The 21,052-nt window shown below is 38.5% G+C and overlaps 1 protein-coding gene across 1 annotated transcript; it reads left to right on the top strand.

The window, feature by feature from the left end:
- The first annotated feature begins 8,182 nt into the window (after positions 1-8,182).
- LOC138431678 (small ribosomal subunit protein eS27-like) lies at positions 8,183-8,545 on the top strand. Its single transcript, XM_069573644.1, has one exon. It carries the CDS (start codon positions 8,213-8,215, stop codon positions 8,465-8,467), a length of 255 nt encoding a protein of 84 aa, XP_069429745.1. The 5' UTR covers positions 8,183-8,212; the 3' UTR covers positions 8,468-8,545.
- Positions 8,546-21,052: the final 12,507 nt, after the last annotated feature.

The raw sequence follows: 21,052 nt of genomic DNA, 5'->3' as shown, positions 1-21,052 counted from the left end.
GAATCTGGGGGTGAGGGAGAGTGAAAATAATGGGATCAATTTCATGTCAGGTCGAATCAAAAGCGAGTGGGAATGGGGGAATGCTAGATTCACTGAAACAGAGCCATTGATTTGACAAGTTTTAAAAGTTACTTACTTACCTTAAGTGATGTTATAGGTTGAATTGTGTGACCCCAAACATTATGGTGAAGTCCCAACCCCCAATACCTGTCAATGACACTTCATATGGGAAGAGTTATCACAACTTTAATTGGTTAAGTTAAAATGAGTACTGGAGTAGTACTGAATCTAATATGATTGATGTTTTTATAAAAAGAGGAAAAGGTAGACAAGGACATAGAAAACAGCTGTGTGATGCTGGAGGCATGAAATTGGACTGATGCATCTACAGGCCAATCAGAAGGGCTGGTAGGCTTCTGGTAGGATGAAGGCTAGGGAACCTCCTCTTCCAGAATCTTTGGAGGGAGCATGATTGGTGGTGCTGGTGGTAAAGAACCCATGTGCCAGTGCAGGAAATGTAAGAGACGCAAGCTCCATCCCTGGGTCAGGAAGATCTTATGGAGGAGGGCATGGCAACCAACTCCAATATTCTTGCCTGTGAATCCTATGGACATAGGATCCTAGAGGGTTACCATTCTTAGGGCTGCAAAGAGTCATACACAACTGAATTGACTTAATGTGCAAAGTTCTGCCAACAGTTCAGTTTCAGACTTCTGACCTCCAGAGCTATGATAGAATAAATTTCCATTATTTTAAACCATATAATTTGTGGTACTAGTATAATAATACTAAGAAACTAATTCATTTTTTTTTTAGGTACTAAAGTAAAAAAGACTATTTTAAATAGTTACTTTAATGCATTTATCTTGGTGATCATAATAATTGGATTCTATGTGGCATAATGCCATTAATATAGAAAATAACACTGAACTCTTATGGTGTGATTGTCATAAAACCTGTATAAAATCTGCTTAATTGATGGTAGCAGTAATTATCATGTATTAAATTCATGATATTTAATTTCCTCCACAACCCTAGAATGTTAGGCAATATTATCCTCCTTTTACAGAAGATGAATATAGGGCACAGTTGGTTAGGAATTATCACAATGAGAATAGCTACAATTCAAATCCAGGTCTATTTGATTCCGTGTAGGACTATTTCAATAAAGCCTCTAGTCGTCTAATAAATCGACATCCAAAATAAATAATTTGACTGATTTTTCAAGAAATGTAAAAAAGCAAAATGGCTTACAAGGCCTCTGAGGAGGCCTTACAAATAGCTGTGAAAAGAAGAGAAGTGAAAAGCAAAGAAAAGGAAAGATATAAGCATCTGAATGCAGAGATCCAAAGAATAGCAAGGAGAAATAAGAAAGTGATCAATGCAAAGAAATAGAGGAAAACAACAGAATGGGAAAGACTAGAGATTTCTTCAAGAAAATTAGAGTTACCAAGGGAACATTTAATGCAAAGATGGGCTCAATAAAGGACATAAATGGTATGGACCTAACAGAAGCAGACTATATTAAGAAGAGGTGGCAAGAATACACAGAAGAACTGTACAAACAAGATCTTCACGACCCAGATAATCACAATGGTGTGATCACTCACCTAGAGCCAGACATCCTGGAATGTGAAGTCAAGTGGGCCTTAGAAAGCATCACTATGAACACAGCTAGTCGAAGTGATGGAATTCCAGTTGAGCTCTTTCAAATCCTGAAAGATGATGCTGTGAAGGTTCTGAACTCAATACGCCAGCAAATTTGGAAAACTCGGCAGTGGCCACAGGACTGGAAAAGGTCAGTTTTCATTCCAATCCCAAAGAAAGACAACCCCCCAAAATGCTCAAACTACTGCACAATTGCACTCATCTCACACGCTAGTGAAGTAATACTCAAAATTCTTCAAGCCAGGCTTCAGCAATACGTGAACTGTGAACTTCCTGATATTCAAGCCAGGTTTAGAAAAGGCAAAGGAACCAGAGATCAAATTGCCAACATCCACTGGATCATGGAAAAAGCAAGAGAGTTCCAGAAAAACATCTATTTCTGCTTTATGAACTATGACAAAGCCTTTGACTGTGTGGATCACAATAAACTGTGGAGAATACTGAAAGAGATGGGAATACCAGACCACCTGACCTGCCTCTTGAGAAACCTGTGTACAGGTCAGGAAGCAACAGTTAGAACTGGACATGGAACAACACACTGGTTCCAAATAGGAAAAGGAGTACATCAAGGCTGTATATTGTCACCCTGCTTATTTAACTGCTACGCAAAGTACAAGAGAAACACTGTGCTGGAAGAAGCACAAGTTGAAATCAAGATTGCCGGGAGAAATATCAATAACCTCAGATATATCAATAACCTCAGATATACAGATGACACCTCCCTTATGGCAGAAAGTGAAGAGGAACTAAAAAGCCTGTTGATGAAAGTGAAAGAGGAGAGTGAAAAAGTTGGCTTAAAGTTCAACATTCTGAAAACTAAGATCATGGCATCTGGTCTCATCACTTCATGGGAAATAGATGGGGAAACAGTGGAAGCAGTGCCAGACTTTATTTTGGGGGACTCCAAAATCACTGCCGATGGTGATTGCAGCCATGAAATTAAAAGACTCTTACTCCTTGGAAGGGAAGTTATGAACAACCTAGATAGCATATTGAAAAGCAGAGATATTACTCTGCCAACAAAGGTCCATCTAGTCAAGGCTATGGTTTTTCCAGTAGTCATGTATGGATGTGAGAGTAGGACTGTGAAGAAGGCTGAGCGCTGAAGAATTGATGCTTTTGAACTGTGGTGTTGGAGAAGACTCTTGAGAGTCCCTTGGACTACAGGGAGATTCAACCAGTCCATCCTAAAGGAGATCAGTCCTGGGTGCTCACTGAAAGGACTGATGCTGAAGCTGAAACTCCTATACTTTGGCCACCTCATGTGAAGAGTTGACTCATTGGAAAAGACCCTGATACTGGGAGGGATTGGGGGCAGGAGGAGAAGGGGATGACAGAGGATGAGGGGATTGGGGGCAGGAGGAGAAGGGGACGACAGAGGATGAGGGGATTGGGGGCAGGAGGAGAAGGGGACGACAGAGGATGAGATGGCTGGATGGCATCACCGACTGGATGGACGTGAATTTGAGTGAATTCCGAGAGTTGGTGATGGACAGGGAGGCCTGGTGTGCTGCGATTCACGGGGTCGCAAAGAGTCGGACATGACTGAGTGACTGAACTGAACTGACTGATATATTTGAACGTTTAAAGTTTCATCCTTTAACAAACCAGTGAAAAGTAACTTGCTCAAACATCACAAGCATGTATCTGAATCCTTTTATTCCATCAATCAGCATTACACAATTAGCAGAAAACATAGTATTTCTTCTCTTACCCACTACTTCTCCATGTGTTTATTGCACGTCCTTCATATCTTAAAAATGGAATCACTCTTCCTTTTTTTTCCAGGGATGGCATATCATATTGATTAAAATGAGAATGAGCTTTGATGTGTTATAATGCCTATGACTGTGGTGGTTTCCTTGCACCTTCAGAGCCCCAGTTTCTTCATTATAGAATGAGGATCATAATACTTACTTTGTAGCATTGCTATACAGATCAGCTGCTTAGCATAATGGCAGGCACATACACTAAGTTACTATTTCAGTTATGCCTTCAATAGTATACTTAGAACTAAGAAAATGTGTTGATTATATGAAATTGACCACAAATGTATTGTTATATAATTTTAACCATTAGCTCCCTAGTTTTTATCATCAAAAGAAATTTTAAAAAGATGCAGAAATCAAAGAAGGCATTTTCTTTTCTACATTATTTAAAGAATCTCTTACATTCAAAATACAAAATAATAGTTTTGAAAATATAATCTTTATGATAAGAAAGAATTGGTATAGAAAAAATATGACTATATAAGCAGATTTAGTGTCAAGCTGCTTCCAAATTTTCTCTGATAAAGCATAATAGTTACGTATTTCCCATCTGAACTATTTTTGCATTACAATGGGAGCCAAATTATAAAAATAAAATGTATTTACTTCGATTTTTTGTGTTGCACATGTGGTCTATCCAAATGATTGAATACTCCCCCAACAATTGGAAAATAAAATGATGATGGCATTAAAGGTGACCTGATATTTACATTTTCTTTATTTAAAAATGATATCTACCAACAAATTAGTTCTGAAACTTTTTGTCATCATTAGGATTAATGGCAGTGAAACAGCAAAGTGTATGATTGAGAGTGTGGGCTCTGGAATCAGAGTTTGGTGTTATTAGCTCATCTCCACTGCTCACCCGTCATGAGAACTTCAGCAAGCCATGTGGCCATGCATTCCTCAGTTTCCTCATGTACAAAGCATAAATATGAATATTACTAATCTCATAGAGTAACCAAAATTATTATATGGATGCACGTAAAATGTTTAAAGACAATGCCTAATACATAGATAATTGTTAGTCACTCAGTCATATCTGACTCTTGGTGACCCCATGGATAGTGGCCCACCAGGCTCCTCTGTCCATGAGATTTTTCAAACAAGAAAACTGGAGTGAGTTGCTGTTTCCTTCTTCAAGGAATCGTCCTGACCCAGGGATGGAACCTGGGTCTCCTGCAGTGCATCCAGATTCTTTACCATCTGAGCCACCAGGGAAGCCCTAAGCTTTCATTTAATGTTTATAATTCTTATTAATATTAAACCTTACAGTGTATCATATGCAGAAATAATAGCTAAAAGATATTATAAAATAAATAAAATAGCTATGTGTATTAAACACTTATCCTGAGCCAGTCTCTGTAATGATTATATTTCATGGATATATTATTCCAAAAACATTATTAATAGCTTAATTTACAGACAATGGAACCAAGGTATATGTGGAGGAGTTGTCTATTGCTTGCATACTCTAGCAACTGGGAAAGCCAGGATTACTTTTCTTGTCCCTCACCTGTGCACCAAATATGGAGAGGGGCCCATAGGATGCCAGAGAAGGCAATGGTACCCCACTCCAGTACTCTTGCCTGGAAAATCCCATGGACAGAGGAGCCTGGTGGGCTGCAGTCCATGGGGTCGCTAAGAGTCAGACACGACTGAGCAACTTCACTTTCACTTTTCACTTTCATGCATTGGAAAAGGAAATGGCAACCCACTCCATTATTCTTGACTGGAGAATCACAGGGATGGGGGAGCCTGGTAGGCTGCTGTCTATGGGGTCTCATAATGTCAGACATGACTGAAGCAACTTAGCAGCAGCAGCAGCAGCCACAGAATGCAACAACCTTCTGTCAGGCCTCTCCCCTGCCTTCAGAAGCACATAAGATTTTCACTTTGATAGTGGTTTACTATTCTTTGTTTTGCTAAAAAAGGGATTGCCAGTCTCCTGAATCTAATGTCTGATGATCTGGGGTGGAACTGCTGCAATAACAGAAATAAAGTGCACAATGAATGTAATGAGCTTGAATCATCCTGAAACCCACCACCCACTGGTCTGTGGAAAAACCAGGTCATGGTGCCATAAAGGTTGTGAATGTCTGCTCTAAAAGAAGAGCCTGAAGTAGCGACTTCAGTGAAATCACTTGTGAAAGAGACTTATTGAGGGAGTGCTTCTAGGAGAAAAGGAGAGAGAGAAGAAAGGTAGGGCAAGCAAAGAAAGTTAAGCAAGGATGTGGTGTCAGCTGGCAACCAGCTTCATCCTGGAGGATCAGTTGTTGGTCCTGATTGTGCCAAGAGGGCCTACGCTTTGTACCCTGTGTCAGCCTGGCAGTAGCCTCTGACAGCCCTATGAGCTGGCGATCAGGGGGCACATTAATTTCTGAACAATGGAGCTTCCATTCCTCCAAAGCCAATATGCTGTACAAGGGGCATCTGTGAGCCCTTAGAAAACACCACTCCCAACATGTGGGGAAACAGTGCACCAGAGAAGGGAGAAGCATATAGTATTGTCATCTGCCTCTTGTTGCAAGGTCTTTTTTCTTCATGGAGACACAGCCTCTCCTTTAAATAGTTCTATATCTGAACTCAGGATCAATTCTAGAAATTAGGCAAAGGATTTTGATTCTATATTGGGCAGCATTCTGCCTGGCATTGTTTATACGTACAGATATATCTCCTAGTTTTTGAAAGTTTGCATTATGCCAGTTCACTTTTACAAAAGAACTCCATTAGTACCTACCTATTTTCACTACCGGAAAGAAATCTAGAGAGGATTTTCACATTTATGAAAAAAAGTGAAGTGCAAAAACAGCACTCAGTGTTTGTTTTGCTGGGAGCATTTATAGAGGCAGTGCACCCTGAGTAGCAAAAGTGGTGCCATCAAGCCCCTTCCCTGAGACTATACTCGGCATCTCAGCACCAAGCTGCCACAGCTTTGAACTTCATGAGCATTTGTGCTTTTTCTCAATTCATTTCGAGTATTCGTTAGCAAGATGTGCCCTAAGGTTATTGCTTCTTCACTATATGCCATTTCAGCTTAGGGAAGGTTTCCATGGAACGCTCTACTTTCAGATAGTGGGTAGAACCCGTTTATATTCAGTTCATTTGCTGGCAGCCATCTATTTTGACCTGAGGATGAAATGTTCCACTTGTATTTCCACAGATCACGGCAAGCCAGGTGCCCCTGGCTGCTAGTCTGACCTTGTCGCTCATGTTAGTGATTATATCCCCATTTCTGCTGGCACTGAAGTGTCACCACATGGCTTTTGCTATATGGGATTCCTATCATCCCACTGATACAAGGCAGCGTGCCCTCTTCAGCCCTGAGAAGAAAGGGTGACCACTGCTGAGTTCTCAGTGAGGCTGGTGTCCTCCTTATAAACACATATCTTTTCATCTTTAGAAATCACCATCTTGTGGATTTTGAATCTTTATAGTGGACCCACTCTAGTATGCCCAAATCTTGGAGGGTTTTTTTTTTTTTTTTAATCCTTTATTCAATCTGTCACAGAGTTCTAGCTTCCTTATTTCAGTTAGTGTGATCCGTTTAATTTTCCAAGAATTGAAGGGCCAACCAATAGTGTATTTGGAACACTTTCCAAACCCCTTGCAGGAAGTTAAATCTTGTGTCATGGGAAAATATTTGCATATTAAAAAACTCCATTTTTCAGTCTCTGTCTGCTTTCTTTGTTCCAGCCCTCTCAGAATACATTTCTGGCATATTTTCCTTTTTCATGCTGATACATGTGAGCTGGGTCTTGCAGCTCATTTGGCATATAATCCATCTCCTCCTGTAGAAGGCCAAGCTCTTTCACAGTCAGGCCTTGCTTAATGCTGGCCTGATTAGCATGGCTCAATACTAGGTACAATAAATAGGGGTCAGCTTCCCTACAGTGAGTTTTGCATTTTAAGCATAAGTGCTATTTACTTAAATGATCATTTTTACCCAGTATTTGTCTAACTGGAAAATGGCTTCACTTGAAAATGTGTCACATTATTCTCGAATTATGGATGATGAAGAAGGTAGGTAGGACAGATCCCAAGGAGGGCAAGTGTAGTTTTGTAAGGCATTTGCTTCATTTGAGGACTCTCCATGGGTGGGAAGTCAAGTCAGCTGATATCGAGGTGACAAAATGAATTGAGAGTTCAAGATTCTCAAGTGCATCAGACTAGATATCCCCTCTCATGTCTCAGGATCACTCTTTGTTATTAAGGCTCTGCCTTTGGCATTGGACTCTTGTCTGGACTAAAATTCCACCTTCTTTACAAATCTCCAAATCTTACAATTTGGTCCTGTACCTGCTCTTCACTGCTGCCCCTCCTCTGGTTGTAAGCAATAAAGAGTATCCAAATGAGCCTCCGAGGAAGCTTCCTGACCCTCATGAGACTGATTATAGTTCTAAGTCTCTAATTTTCTCTTTTCTGTACATCCATGGAACTTAGAAACAAACATCAAGTTCCACAGTTTTATTAATTACTATTTACATTATATCTATGAAATGTTAGAATTGCTGCACCAGCCAGATAATTATCTTCCATAAACAGCCTGTTCTAAGTAATCAGTGAAAGTCTGAGCAGTCACTGTTATAGTCCCTCAGGCCCTACTAATATTTTTCCTACTTTATTGTTGTTGTTGTTTAATTACCAAGTCATGGTCTACTCTTCACAATCCTATGGACTATAGGCCGCCAGACTCCTCTTTCCATTGGATTCTCCAGGAAAGAATACTAAAGTGGGTTGCCCCTTTCCAGCGGTGACGACCTCCTCACGAGAACATGCCTCTCGCAAAGGATCTTCTTCATCCCTCTCCAGAAGAGGAGAAGAGGAAACACAAGAAGAAGCGCCTGGTGCAGAGCCCCAATTCCTATTTCATGGATGTAAAATGCCCAGGATGCTATAAAATCACCACCGTCTTCAGCCATGCACAAACAGTAGTTTTGTGTGTTGGCTACTCTACTGTCCTCTGCCAGCCTACAGGAGGAAAAGCAAGGCTTACAGAAGGATGCTCTTTCAGACGGAAGCAGCACTAAAAGTACCCTGTATCAAGATGAACGGGAAACCATCCCAATAAACACGTTTTGGATAAAAAAATAAAAAAAAAATAAAAAGTGGGTTGCCATTTCCTTCTCCAGGAGATCTTCCCTACCCAGGGACTGAACCCTTCTCTCCTGCATTGGAAGGTGGATTCTTACCACTGAGCCACCAAGGAAGCACTCCCCTCCCCGCTTTTTCTATCTTATTGGGAGCTTATTGCCTCCCTGCTAGCAAATGACTCACTTTCAGAACCATATCCTTATAATCTGTTTCCAGAATATATTTTGGCATCATCTTAGGTAGGATTCCAAAAAGCAGAGCCTTAGAGCATTTTTGTTTTCAAAATGATATATTAAACATATGCCCTCAGGAAGAGAGTGAGGTCCCATGCTGAGGCAGGGTGCATTACCTTTGCATCCCAGAGTCCATTTGTCATTGGGATCTTGCTATGGTGTAAAACTCCTCAGAGAGGCAGATCCAGTTCAAGTGAGGGCAATGCTCTGGCAGATGCAGGAGATTATGAGCCATTAGTCAATAGTTGAGGGGAGATGTACTGGTCCAGTGAAGGACATCTTGGGAGCACATGGACAGCATCCTCTATGCCATTTCTGAGACAGAATTTCAAGCCATGCTTGCAAAGCGTGATGCCATTTACTAATTTGGGGCATTTTCCTCCATTTGCATGCTACCTACTTTGCTCTGCTTATCACCCATCCCTCTCTCTGTATTTTACTCTGCATTTTTCCATACAGTCAATTCAATTATAAGCTACTGTAGTGCAAAATATTACGTTTATTTTTAAATTTAAGAAATTAAATTACCTATCTAAGGAAATTTTCTGCTTCAGATATAGACTTTGGACCTTCCACCCCTCAAATTTCTCCTTGTTCAGCTGTCAGGGGCATGCCTGAGGCCAGCCTTCCTGCTCTCAGCCTGCACCACCAAAACTGTGTTCATGTATGAGTGCTTAGTCAATGCTTTCCATTTTCAGTGGGCTTTCTGAGGAAAATTAAATAAAACATTGCAAAAGGATCCCTTGCTAGATTACCAATATGAATTAACTTAACCCTTCATTCCTAAATGTAAAATTTCCATTTATAATTTTAAGAAAGCCAAAGCACATTAGAAAGAGCATTGGAAAAAGCAAAGGCCTACTGCAACAACAGTGAAAGCAGGGCAAGGTGAAAGATCTGCCCAGACAGATTGCAGAAGACAGGCAGATTTTCAGAAGGCATTAATAGTTTAAAGTGAGCAGTATAAAGGGGAATTTATGCTTCAACAGTGATCACAGAACTTCATGTTTTGAACATACAACAGCAACAAAGAACTAGTTATGAAGGATAATACATCAGTTTCATAGTCTTCCATCATCAAGGCAATACTTTTGTATAGTGATATCCATCCTTACCTCTGGAAATGGACGTACTAGGAAAGGAGGCTGGGGACTGGAGAAAGAAGACAAATTTACCTGTTAATCCTGGTAGCTGAGGGCCGTAATATATTTTGAGAAACTACATATTTTTTTCCTCTTAAATTGGAAACAACTCTGTTACATACATGTGTTATGATTGAAAACAAACCAATCACTTCTTAAATTAGTAAATCTGAGGGAAAGAAAATACAAACTACTGTGTGAATTTGATCTGTGAAATTCTGGTAACAAAATGTATCAGCTCAAATGTCCAAAGGTTAATGCAAAGAAATCCTATAATATTTTAGAAGATTACAGTATAAAACTACACTGCAACTGCTTTCAAATAACACGTTAGAAATATGATTTTCTATTCTTAAAGTATGTGATCAGACTATTAACACCTATGCATGGAGAAAATTCTTTTCCAAGAACCACACAGAAATCATCAGTAAAGTGTTCCACATTATGTGATTATATTTTGCTAACTTAATAGGCTCTAAGTAAAGGCAGTGAAAATGTTTCAGTAGTCCCCACACCTAAATTTAGGCCACACTAGATTTCAAATTAGGCTATATATCAATGAATGCCTCTGTGGAAATATTATATCAAAAGATCATAATTAGCTTTGTAATTTACATTTTTATTTTCAGCCAAGAAGTTCCCCATACACATATCCTCATTCTAAAACTTCTTTCCTTTATATTACATCTTTGGAAATCTTCTCTTTTTTTTTTTTTTCTTTAAAATTCTACTCAAGCTTCATTTTCTTTTTAAAACTGTCTGTGCTTCCACCATCTCACTCTCAAGTAGGATTGACTTAAACTTTTTTCAATGCATTCATTGCAGTTGCATTACCTTTACTATAGTACCTATAAAAAACATGTTGCAAAGGTCATTTACTAATTTGGAATCTATATGAGTTAGTGATCTCTTTGAGGATAGGTATCCTTTCTTATTCAATTTTACCAGTGACTTGTACAATACCAAGAAATTTTGAGTCAGTGCTCAACAATTTTATTTTGAATGAATGAATGTATGAATAGCTTTTGTTAGAAATTTACAGATGAATATCTAAAACACTATTGCATGATTTCCAGAGTTCAGGTGCAGGTAGTATTCAGAAAAGCAAAGTCTTATTCTGCGGGAGTACATGTCCTATTTTATGCCTTTTTTGTTATCTCCATTTGAAAAGTCTTAAAATTCCCTTAGCATATTCTCAGATTACTTACTTGAACAAAATTTAATCACAAACCTAACGAATAACCTACTTTTGCATTCCAGTCCCCTATAATGAAAAGGACATCTTTTTGGGGTGTTAGTTCTAGAAGGTCCTGTAGATCTTCATAGAACCATTCAACTTCAGCTTCTTGAGCATTACTGCTTGGGCATAGACTTGGATTACTATAATATTGAGTGGTTTGCCTTGAAAACAAATGGAGATCATTCTGTCATTTTTGATGAAGATGATGCTGTGAAAGTGCTGTACTCAATATGCCAGCAAATTTGGAAAACTCAGCAGTAGCCACAGGACTGGAAAAAATCAGTTTTCATTCCAAACCCAAAGAAAGGCAATGCCAAAGAATGTTCAAACCACCTCACAATTACATCTCACATGCTAGCAAAGTGATGCTCAAAATTCTCAAAGCCAGGCTTCAGCCGTACGTGAACTGTGAACTTCCAGATGTTCAAGCTGGATTTAGAAAAGGCAAAGAAAAAAAAAAAAAAAAAACCAGACATCAAATTGCTAACATCTGTTGGATGATTGAGAAAGCAAGAGAGTTCCAGAAAAAAACATCTACTTCTGCTTTATTGACTATGCCAAAGCCTTTGACTGTGTGGATCACAACAAACTGGAAAATTCTTCAAGAGACGGAAATATCAGACCACCTGACCTGCCTCTTGAGAAATCTGTATGCAGGTTAAGAAGCTGCAGTTAGAAATGGACATGGAACAAATGAACAAAAGAGACTGGTTCCAAATTGGGAAAGGTGTACAAGACTGCATATTGTCACCCTGCTTATTTAACTTATATGCAGAGTACATCATGCAAAATGCTGGGCTAGATGAAGCACAAGCTGGAATCAAGGTTGCTGGAAGAAATTTCAGTAATCTCAGATATGCAGATGACACCACCCTTATGGCAGAAAGTGAAGAACTAAAGAGCCTCTTGATGAAAGTGAAAGAGGAGAGTAAAAGTTGACTTAAAACTCAACATTCAGAAAATTAAGATCATGACATCTGGTTCCATCACTTCATGGAAAATAGATGGGGGAAACAGCGGAAATAGAGACTTTATTTTGGGGAGCTTCAAAATCACTGCAGATGGTGACTGCAGCCATGAAATTAAAAGACGTCTACTCCTTGGAAGAAAAGTTATGACCAACCTAGATGGCATACTAAAAAGCAGAGACATTACTTTGCCAACAAAGGTCCATCTAGTCAAAGCTATGATTTTTACAGTAGTCATGTATGGATGTGAGAGTTGGACTGTGAAGAAGGCTGGGCGCTGAAGAATTGATGCTTTTGAACTGTGGTGTTGGAGAAGACTCTTGAGAGTCCCTTGGACTGTAAGAAGATCCAACCAGTCCATTCTGAAGGAGATCAGCCCTGGCATTTCTGTGGAAGGAATGATGCTAAAGCTGAAACTCCAGTGCTTTGACCACCTCATTGAAGAGTTGACTCATTGGAAAAGACTCTGATGCTGGGAGGGATTGGGGGCAGGAGGAGAAGGGGACAACCGAGGATGAGATGGCTGGATGGCATCACTGACTTGATGGACATGAGTCTGAACTCTGGGAGTTGGTGATGGACAGGGAGGCCTGGCGTGCTGTGATTCATGGGGCTGCAAAGAGTTGGACACGACTGAGTGACTGAACTGAACTGGTAGAGAAAACTCTGGAGAGTCCCCTGGACTTCAAGGAGATCAAACCAGTCAATCCTAAAGAGAATCAGTCCTGAATGCTCATTGGAAGGACTGATTCTGAAGCTGAAACTCCAATACTTTGGGCACTTGATGTGAAGAACTGACTCATTGGAAAATACCCTGGTGCTGGGAAAGATTGAAGGCAGGAGGAGAAGGGGACGACAAAGGATGAGATGGTTGGATGGCATCACTGACACGATGGATATGCATTTGAGTAAGCTCCAGGAGTTGGTGATGGACAAGGAGGCCTGGTGTGCTTCACCCATGGGGTCAAAAAGAACTGGACACAAATGAGGTACTGGACTGAACTGAATGAATTACCACCATGACTTCTGATTACTACTGGGAGAAATAAAGGAAATGGCCAAATATATTGTCTTCCATATAATTTAAATTGTTTCAATAGGCTCAAAGCTAAAATTAGTAAGAATGATACTGCTTAAAGCAGGCACAATCCGTGCCAACTTCACCTTTCCTCACCCTTCAACCAGAGATGTTGGGAAAATGACTTTGAGTCAATTAGAAAATTTCAATCGGTAAGTGTTTGTATCATGTTTACAGACCTTTGAAATAATTGTCAATATATATTTTTCAAAATTTAACTGATTTCAAATTTCACAGATCTTGCATCTATCTTTCTCACTAACCTGAAAGTCTGCAGTATCTGAACATGATTTCTCAAGGATGTTGTATAGACCCATCTTTATGAGGCATCACCTGTATGGTAAGTCAACTTTTTATCAAGTTGGGAAGCTTATTAGCATCTAGGGAATAAAATATAGGCTTTTCAAAAGGTTGAACTCTACAACAGTGCAGTCGATTGTAGCTGGTAGGTTTTTGTTACTCAGTAACTGTCAGCTCACTTAATTCTTCAAATGAGAAAATTCTGTTCTTGAGCCCGTAATATAAAAATTAGATGCCTGGAAATTTTTATTTCTATTTTAAAGGTACAACTTATCATCCAGATCATATTTGTTATAAATGTTTTGTTAGCAATTTACTTGTCACAAATGTCTATTGTACTGACAAACTGCAAGGAATAGTGTATGTTTATTCTCATATACTTATGAATTTATGAAGAGATGCAGTGACAATAAAGGTAAAAAATATTATGACTTGCAAACCTCCAGATGGTGAGATTTGTTGTGTTATAATCCACATTCCAAGGTCTGAAGTAAATCCAAACTTTAGGAAGAGAAATACATTATAATTTTATCACAGTGTGAGCACATAACTGACTTGGAATTAGCCAACCATTGAAAGATTTATAGAAAACTGTTGCTTTCATGTGTGTGTAACAGTTGGGAAAGTGAGTTGGGAAGATAAGTCAGTATGAGATTTTTTTTAATGTAATACACCTTAAAAGAGATGGAAAGAAATTTTAGAAATAGAAAAGTTTGAATGCATATTGCCTTACATAGTTGTGAGAGGTGAGATATTCATATTCATACATATTCATATCTCATTTCAAAATCTGATATTTCTTAAAATTATCATATTATCTCAGGATGGTCAGCCTTTGCCATATATGAAAGTAACCATTATGTCAATCATAATATCATAGAAAATGTTCAAAGCAATCTGTATGTCCCCAACATTCATTTTTTCATGCATTCATTAGTTCATGCAGCATATATTTATGATTGACTATTTCCCCCTATTTTTTGGCAAGTCTTTTTGGGTGTCCCTGATGACTCAGACAGTAAACAGTGTGCTTGCAATGTGGGAGACTCGAGTTTGATCCCTGGGTCAGGAAGATCTCCTGGAGAATGGAATGGCCATTTCAGTGTTCTTGCCTGGAGAATTCCATAGACAGAGGAGCCTGTGATCTATATGGGATCACAAAGAGTTGGACATGACTCAGTGACCAACACTTTCACTGTTTTCATTTTGTGCAAGTCACTGTGATAGGGATTTGTCCTCACTTTGAAAAATGTTATTGAGGCTAAGATTCCGGAAATTCTTTTCTCTCTCTCTATTATTTTTTTTTTTAATATTTTTGGTTTATGGCTACAAATGGCCCGTGACAAAGAATGACAAATAAAACATTGTCTATATCAAGTATCATCAATCAGCCTTTCATTTGCTTATTTACTCAGAATAACATTTTTATGAAATTTATCTTTAAAAGGCCTGAAAATAATTTGTATTCATATCCTCGGTAATCAAAATAATACCTGCCATTTTGATATCTTAAATCTCAGATTTTTAAACTTAAATAAAATCAGGTGTACCATATTCACAAATGAAACATATCTCACACATACTTTAAATTTAATACCTTCTAACATTTAAATGTCTTTTCTGTGTTATGTTGGCATAAAGAAAAACAAATAGATCAGTAAAACAGAATAGAGCAGTCAGAAGTAGACTCACATGTATAGATAATTCGTTATTTATTTATTTATAAAGTTGAGAGCAGTCCAAAGGGGAAATTGACATACTTGGGGAAGACAAAACACAAACCTGAATAACTCAATATCTATATGGAAAAAAAAGTGCACTTTTATTTATTAAATGAACAAATGTCTTATGATATGTTGCTTCTGAGTCAAGAGGTAGCATGGACCACAATATGGTATAAAGGTCCTGATCAATTTCTCTAAAGAATTTTGAACCTTTCCGTTTCATTAGAAAATAAAATTTTTATACACTAATAACACTACTTATACACTCATTCCTACTTATTATTTACCTCCTAAGTGTCAGAGACCATGTGAGACATTTTTCATTTATCATATTATTTTTCTTTGTAATACTCCATAAGATAGTGTCAGATAGATCATAGGACCTAGTTTCTAAATAACTTGCCTACAGTCATGGGAAAATCCCCTGGAGAAGGAAATGGCAACCAACTCCAGTATTCTTGTCTGGGAAATCCCATGGACAGAGTAGTTTGGGAGGCTCTAGTCCATGGGGTTGCAAAAGAGTTGGACACAACTTGGTGATTAAACAACAGTTACACCAGTAAATGATTGAGCATTGATTTAATCTAGGACTATCTGAAGCAAATTTAAGTACTTTAGTTTACTAAGGAAAAATTTAATATGTACAGTGTACTTAAATATATCATATAACACATTAAGATATATGAAATCACAAGATGCTTTATTAATTCAAACATACATCTAAAATAGCATAAAAGTCATGGAACTAGCTAGATAGAGTTTGAGCTCTAAAGATGCCATTCCCCATTAATGCCAGATTAAGTCAACAAGTTTACTGATATCTGAGAATGAAAAGTCTCAACAGCAGAAATTCTTTTTTCCCAATAATAAGACAAATATTAAACTTATTGGAACAGAAAGTATTTCATTTCAAAAAAAGTTAAAATAATTCTACAATATACACGCCTCAGTTTATTCAATTTAGTTGAAAAATTTGAGTCAGTTTTTATTTAATCAGTTCCCAATAGTCATTTTAGAGCATATTCTGTTTTGGGAAAAAGATGATGAAAATTTTTGTCAGAAAGATGGGTGCATTAGCAATGGAATAATCAAATAAAAATTCAAGGGAAAAATCACTCATAGAAAGAAAAAATGGTCACTTGGGCTCCCAGACTCTCTCGACCTAAGTAATTGATCTATAAGCTACATATTTTCAGGAAGAGCAGCAGAAACTAAGATGAAAGAGCAGTTACTCTGAGTCTGCATGAGTCAGAGAAGAAAGATATGAGATGGCACTGATTGCTTGAAGCTTAGAGATCATAAATGCAGAGGAATAAGCTTGAAGTTTTGAACAAGTTTCAAAATTATTTTGTGTTCTGAATTAAAGAAAGACTTAAAATTACAGTCCTGCCTGTCTAACACAGTTTTTCAACCTAGGCGGTGGTAACATTTTGGTCTGGATAATTTACTATGCAGAGCTACCCTGTATATTGTGGGAATTTTAGCAGCATTCCTGGTGCCTACAGATTAGATGCCAATGGTACCTTTCTCCAAGCTGTGACATCCAAAACTGAAAACATTGTTAATGTCTTTTGGTGATAAAAATCATCCTCAGTTTAGAACCACTGGTCTAATATGCTGGTTTGCCTTTCTAAAAAACAAAGTGTTTAGAACAAAATCTCATACACTAGTTAAAAGAACACTTAAATTTCTCTCCCTTCTCTGGTGAGAAGCTGAGTTTTCTTTGCCTGATGATACTAATGTTGCTGGATGTGAGCTGTAGAACTTGCCACATTTATATGCTAAGGATTTATATTTATCAGATAATGAAAGTAATGCATTAATTTTATATAGTATTGTCATCACTAGAGCCACATTAACTATCTTACCTAAATTAAAATGACTTTTTTATTAAAGTGATGATACAAATGATGATATAGTTTCTTAAAATGAATATTAATATGTTAGCCCTACACTTGAAATTAAAGATGAGACATGAACCTTCACATAAAAAAAGGTACTTCTCTGGTGGTCCAGTGGTTAAGACTTTGTGCTTCCACTGCACAGGTTAGGTCCTTGGTCAAGAAACTAAGATCTCATATGCCATGTGGAAGGACAAGAAAAAATTTATTTACTGTCATCCAAGTAAATTTAGTATGTGATACTGAAATTAAAGACTGTAGGCCTGGGGACTGGCTGATGCATTCAAGGGGGGATGACTACTGCAGTTTGTTCATTGATGTAGTTGTTTAGTTATTAAGTCATGTGTGACTCTTGTGTCCCCATAGACATGCACTGGAGAAGGAAATGGCAACCCACTCCAGTATTCTTGCCCAGGGACAGAGGAGATTAGTGGGCTGCCATCTATGGGGTCGCACAGAGTCAAACACGACTGAAGAGACTTAGCAGCAGCAGCAGCAGACTATGGCCCACCAAGCTCCACTGTCCATGGAATTTCCCAGGCAAGAATATTGAAGTGGGTTGCCATTTCCTTCTCTAGGGAATATTCCTCATCCAGAACTGAACTCGCATCTCCAAGGCAGATTCTTTACCACTGAGCTACCAGGAAAGCCCCGTTGATCTGGTTCGCCAATACCTATTTAATGTTACATTGTGTAATGCATTGTTTCTGAGAAAACAAAGGATCCACTAGCCAAAATCTCTCATGAAGTTTATATCCTAGTTGAGGGAGAAAATAATGAACTAATAAACAAATATAAAACAATATAATGTTGAATAGTTAAGCTATTTGTAGGAAATAAAGCATATCAAGGACTAGAGAATTTTATGTGGGATGATCAAGGAAATCCTCTCTCCATAGATGATTCTATAAACAGAACTCTGAATACAATAAGGGAACGGGGTTCATGGAGAACTGGGAGAATTCTAAGCAAAGAAGAAATACAGTGCAAAATTTGGAGTCAGAATCAACCTAGCTTATTGAAAAATCATCAGGAAAACTAGTGAGACCAAATTAAGGAAGTAAACCAGAAACTTACATGAGTGGAGAGGTTGGAGAGATCATGCAGAGTCACTTAAGTGAGGTTGAAATTTGCTTTTCTGTGGAATAAAATGAAGACACAGCAGAATCTGAGCAAAAGAGTGTGTGATCTGATTTACATTTATAAATGATCAGGCTACCTGCTTTGTAGAAAAGTGTCTGTAGAAGGAAAGGAGTTGAAACAATGAGAATTATTAGAAAGGCACTGAAATTTCATAGTCCAGGTACAATGAGATGGTTTGGATAGGGACAGAAGAACTGAGGCAGATGAGAAATAAGCAGATTCAGGAAATATTGTTCCAGAAAGATGGAGCAAACAGAACCTGCTGAAGAACTAAATGATGGTATGCTTGAAAGTATTCAAGGACAACATAAAAGGATTTGGGTTCAAATGACAATGTGAAAATACATGTCATTTTCTAAAATGGGGACAACTGGAGAAGAAACAGATATGGGTGTGGGTGTAAGAGTGAGATCAAATGTCTTTTCAGATACATCAAGTGTGAAATGACCTTTATATATTAAACTGCTGCTGTTGCTGCTAAGTCACTTCAGTCGTGTCCGACTCTGTGCGACCCTATAGACGGCAGCCCACCAGGCTGCCCCGTCCCTGGGATTCTCCAGGCAAGAACACTGGAGTGGGTACCATTTCCTTCTCCAGTGCATGAAAGTGAAAAGTGAAAGTGAAGTCGCTCAGTCGTATCCGACTCTAGCGACCCCATGGACCGCGGCCTACCAGGTTCCTCCTCCCATGGGATTTTCCAGGCAAGAGTACTGGAGTGGGGTGCCATTGCCTTCTCCAATATATTAAACTAGCACTACAATGGCACCCGACTCCAGTACTCTCACCTGGAAAATCCCATGGACGGAGGAGCCTGGTAGGCTGCAGTCCATGGGGTCACGAAGAGTCGGACACGACTGAGCGACTTCACTTTCACTTTTCACTTTCATGCACTGGAGAAGGAAATGGCAACCCACTCCAGTGTTCTTGCCTGGAGAATCCCAGGGACGGGGGACCCTGGTGGGCTGCCGCCTATGGGGTGGCACAGAGTCGGACACGACTGAAGAGACTTAGCAAGATGTTATCTATGGAACTCATCAGATACGTTTTTCCTCTTCATTACCTCTCAGTTACTTTTTAAAGTATCTTTTTTTCTCTTAGTAGTAGGGTGTTTAATTACATCAGCTTTTCTACTTATCTCCAACTTATTTATTTCTTATCTGCTAGCTTTGCTATAGAAAATATGTGTCTTGATTGGTGTTTATCAGAGCTAGTTTTTTTTTTTTTTTTTTCTTTACCACGCTATCTGGGGCTTCCATAGTGGCTCAGTGGTAAAGAATCCACCTGCCAATTCAGGAGACGCAGTTTCAATCCCTGGGTCAGGAAGATCCCCTAGAGAAGAAAATGACAACCCACTCCAGTATTCTTGCCTGGGAATTCCCAGGACAAAGCAGCCTGGAGGGTTACAGTATGTGGGTTGCAAAGAGTTGGACACAATTTAGCGACTAAAACAATAACCACCACATTATCTATCTAAGCCTAGGTAGCTCAAAAAAAAAAAAAAAAAAAAAAAGCTCAGTGAAAAAAAGCAAGACATGAGTAAATAAAATTTCAGAAGTCTGTTTTTTCCTCAGGCAACTGGTGAACATTGACAAATAATGTTTTAAAACACAAATGTTAAAGTTGAAAATACAAACTTTAAACATTTAATTGTGACACAGATTATATGTACAATTTGTGGGATCTCGTCTTAAAAGTATATAGTTTGATGTGGTAAAGAATAAAGATTGTTCCCTGAATGTTTAAAAATGCAGTAAATCTAAGTTTGAAGATTACTGGTATGTAAATTCACTGGGGAAGAAAAAGCTGTAAAAGATGGCTTCATAGTAAAAGTATCAGCTATAATTTTTTACTGTCATTAATTTGTATTCCACATTACTACTTTTTGATATTTTGATTGAAAATTGAACCAAAATCAAAGTCTATATTTATAAAGTTTGTCTTGGAATATTTTACAACAGGCCATGCAAAATCTTTCTAGGGTGCAACCTTTTTAAGACGACACGTGAATTGTAAACATTATTTCAGCCAAGAAGGGTAGCATTATAATTTTTATTATCCATTTATATCATAGAAATGATAATATTTTTTGTGCAGATTCTGAAGATACACTAGGCAAAATAAATTAAGAGAGAAATAAATTGTGGAGTATTCCTGGTTCTAATGTTTAAGTGGGAAACCTGAAGGCAGTTTAATGATTTATAAGAGAGGAGGAGAAGAGTTTATTGTTGTTTTACTGTGTGATCAGTCAGTTCAGTTCAGTCGCTCAGTCGTGTCTGACTCCTTTCGACCCCATGAACCACAGCATGCCAGGCCTCCCTGTCCATCACCAACTCTCGGAGTCCACCCAAATGCATGTCCGTTGAGTTGGTGATGCCATCCAACCATCTCATCCTCTGTTGTCTCCTTCTCCTCCTGCCCTCAATCTTTCCTAGCATCGAGGCCTTTTCAAACAAGTCAGCTCTTTGCATCAGGTGGCCAAAGTATTGAAGTTTCAGCTTCAGTATCAGTCCTTCCAATGAATATTCAAGACCGATTTCCTTTAGGATGGACTGGTTGGATCTCCTTGCAGTCCAAGGGACTCTTAAGAGTCTTCTCCAACACCACAGTTCAAAAACATCAATTCATCAGCGCTCAGCTTTCTTTATAGTCCAACTCTCATCCATACATGACCACCATAAAAACCATAGCCTTGACTAGACGGACCTCTGTTGACAAAGCAATGTCTCTGCTTTTTAATATGCTATCTAGGTTGGTCGTAACTTTCCTTCCAAGGAGTAAGCATCTTTTAATTT

Source organism: Ovis canadensis, chromosome 1 (genome assembly GCF_042477335.2).
Source record: "Ovis canadensis isolate MfBH-ARS-UI-01 breed Bighorn chromosome 1, ARS-UI_OviCan_v2, whole genome shotgun sequence".
Lineage (NCBI taxonomy): Eukaryota > Metazoa > Chordata > Mammalia > Artiodactyla > Bovidae > Ovis > Ovis canadensis.
Note: the sequence above shows the minus strand (reverse complement) of the source record. Positions and strands in the feature narration are given on the sequence as shown.

Bases quoted from the DNA above. Each gene is read 5' to 3' on its own strand.
- LOC138431678 (XM_069573644.1), top strand. From the start codon at position 8,213: ATGCCTCTCGCAAAGGATCTTCTTCATCCCTCTCCAGAAGAGGAGAAG.